The sequence below is a fragment of the Antrostomus carolinensis genome, unplaced genomic scaffold (assembly GCF_000700745.2).
Source record: "Antrostomus carolinensis isolate BGI_N321 unplaced genomic scaffold, ASM70074v2 scaffold24391, whole genome shotgun sequence".
Classification (NCBI taxonomy): domain Eukaryota; kingdom Metazoa; phylum Chordata; class Aves; order Caprimulgiformes; family Caprimulgidae; genus Antrostomus; species Antrostomus carolinensis.
Window position 1 is genome coordinate 2,841 of NW_010295271.1, and position 2,095 is coordinate 4,935.

The 2,095-nt window shown below is 52.1% G+C and overlaps 1 protein-coding gene across 1 annotated transcript in view; it reads right to left on the minus strand.

The window, feature by feature from the left end:
* Positions 1-1,142: 1,142 nt before the first annotated feature.
* Positions 1,143-2,095, minus strand: part of LOC104532673 (MOB kinase activator 1A) — a gene marked incomplete at its 5' end in the record, with an annotated part of 1,080 nt that continues 127 nt past the window's right edge. Inside the window, 2 exons of the mRNA XM_010177937.1 lie at positions 1,143-1,220; positions 1,826-2,037. Of these exons, the coding sequence (XP_010176239.1) occupies positions 1,143-1,220; positions 1,826-2,037 (290 nt within the window). The remainder of the gene's footprint in view (positions 1,221-1,825; positions 2,038-2,095) is intronic.

Here is a 2,095-nt window from a genome sequence, read left to right on the forward strand (position 1 = left end):
TCTTGGCACTGTGCGCTTACAGGTGGCACTGACTGTGTGTGTGTGTGTCTGTCTGTGCACTCACAGCCTGCTGAGTGTGAACTAAGGCGCTGTTCAGCACTTTTAGAGCTGCCTAAACCAACAGCTGTGTAAATGCAGCACTTACCTGGGCACTCTGGTGTCTGTCCTACCTGCAACTGAACAACGTGTGTCCCTTCCCGGTGCAGCACTCCCCTCACAGCCGCTTGTCCTGTGCACAAGGGCTCCACAGCTGCCCCCCTCCAGGAGCAAAATCAACTCTTGGTGCTTGTCTGTTGCAGGCACTGAGTGAGGAGATCAAGAGCATGCACGGGCTGCGCATCTTCACCTCCACCCCCAAACAACCTTGATGCTCCTGTTGCCAATTAATCAATAATAAAATGATGCTGCTGCACAGAGCAGACATGCCTGTCTCCAGACTATCATCTCCAGGGCTGTGGTTTCAATTCAGGCACCTGTGCAGGGCTGGGGGGGGCTCCAAGGGGAGGGGTGAAGAAGAAAAGACACCCCCCCTCTTCCTCTGAAAGAAGAGCAGGAAGGAGAAACTTTATTGTTGCTGCCTTGCTACACAGCAGGCTCCCTCCCTCAGCCCACCACCAAACACTGAGAGCTCCTCTTCAGGCCAGGCACTTTGTTCCTCCCAATGCTGCTGTGGGCAAAGGGGAGCTTAAGGCTCTAAGTGCACCTTATCCAAAAAAAAAAAGCACTTCCAAAAAAAATAAGCTGAGCCACTCTGCTCACACCCGGGGCTTGGCCCGGTCAGTTGCTCACAGGCCAAGCCCCATGTGGGCTGGAGGAAAACTTGGAGTAGAGAGCAGCAGCGCAGCACTTGAATGTTACCCCTGTGCCTGTGGGACACAAACCCGAGTCCTAGTCCTGTCCTCAAACAACTGCAGATCTTGCCAGGCTTGAGCCTAAAAAACCAAGTGGGCTACACAGGGAAGTCACCACAGCACAGCCAACAGCTTTAAAACCACACAGGCGGCTGCTGCTGCACAGTAGAAGCGGTTGCTCGGCCTCCGAGACTGATGCCACTTGGGCTGGTGTCGCTGAAGGCAAAGCGTAGAAGTGGCTGGCGTACAAAGCGGAAAGGAGTGTCCAAAAAGGTCCTCCCGAGGAAAAGTTTATCTGTCCTTGGAGCCCAGCTTCTCAATCAGTTCCTGCAGAGGAGCCAGCTCCCGCCTGTCGATCAAGTTGAATTCCTGGCAGGGGAAAAAAAAAGAAAAAACAACAGAAAAACTAAAGGCTCCTCTCAAAATGCTGCTGGAAAACATGTTCACGTGCTGGGGACATGCCCTGTCAGTGCGTGCCAGCTCCTGAGAGCCACCAAACAGGCAGCAGCCACCTCTCCTGTTTCTCTGCAGAAACATTCTGGCATTTCAAGACAACAGAACTTTTTCTGCTGCATCACCGAGAAGTACCGTGCTGCTCTGCAGAGTGTTGCATGGGTGGTCACAGAACAGGCTGTTAAAACACTAGCAGGGAAAAAAAAGCTGCTACTGCTACTTCTGAGTTGATTCTTGAGCTACAGAACCCCCAAGTTCTCCTCCAATTCTGGTTTCTTTTGCTTCAGGCCAACAACTGCAACCTGAGAAAGAAATTCAAACATTTACAGCCAACACTTCCTGCAAAAAAATAACCACAAACCCACAGTGCTGCAGCTGCACGCTCTGCATGGCAGGAGCTGAGCGCGTCTTCCACAGCTGCAGATCTTCTAAGAGCGAGGAGGTCCTTAAAATCCAACACCCTTTAAAAAACAAATGGGGAACAAGAAACCCGAGCGACCAGCCACCATTTCACAACTCACCTGCACAAAGAAGATAAAGTGCTTGAAGGAGGTGTTGAGGTGGGCCTCCTCCTGCAGCCGCATGACGGAATCAAAGTGCTGGTGGTAGATGTGGGCGTAGACACGGAACAGCCGCTTCAGGATCGTCTTGGCCACTGACATGAAGTTCTTGGGAAAAGGGACACCTGAAACACCACCAATGCACGTGGTTAAGTCCTTCACTTGAGTCAGAAGTACCAAAGCAAGATGTCCACGAGGCCTGTCGCGTCACACAGCCGCACTTACCGATCT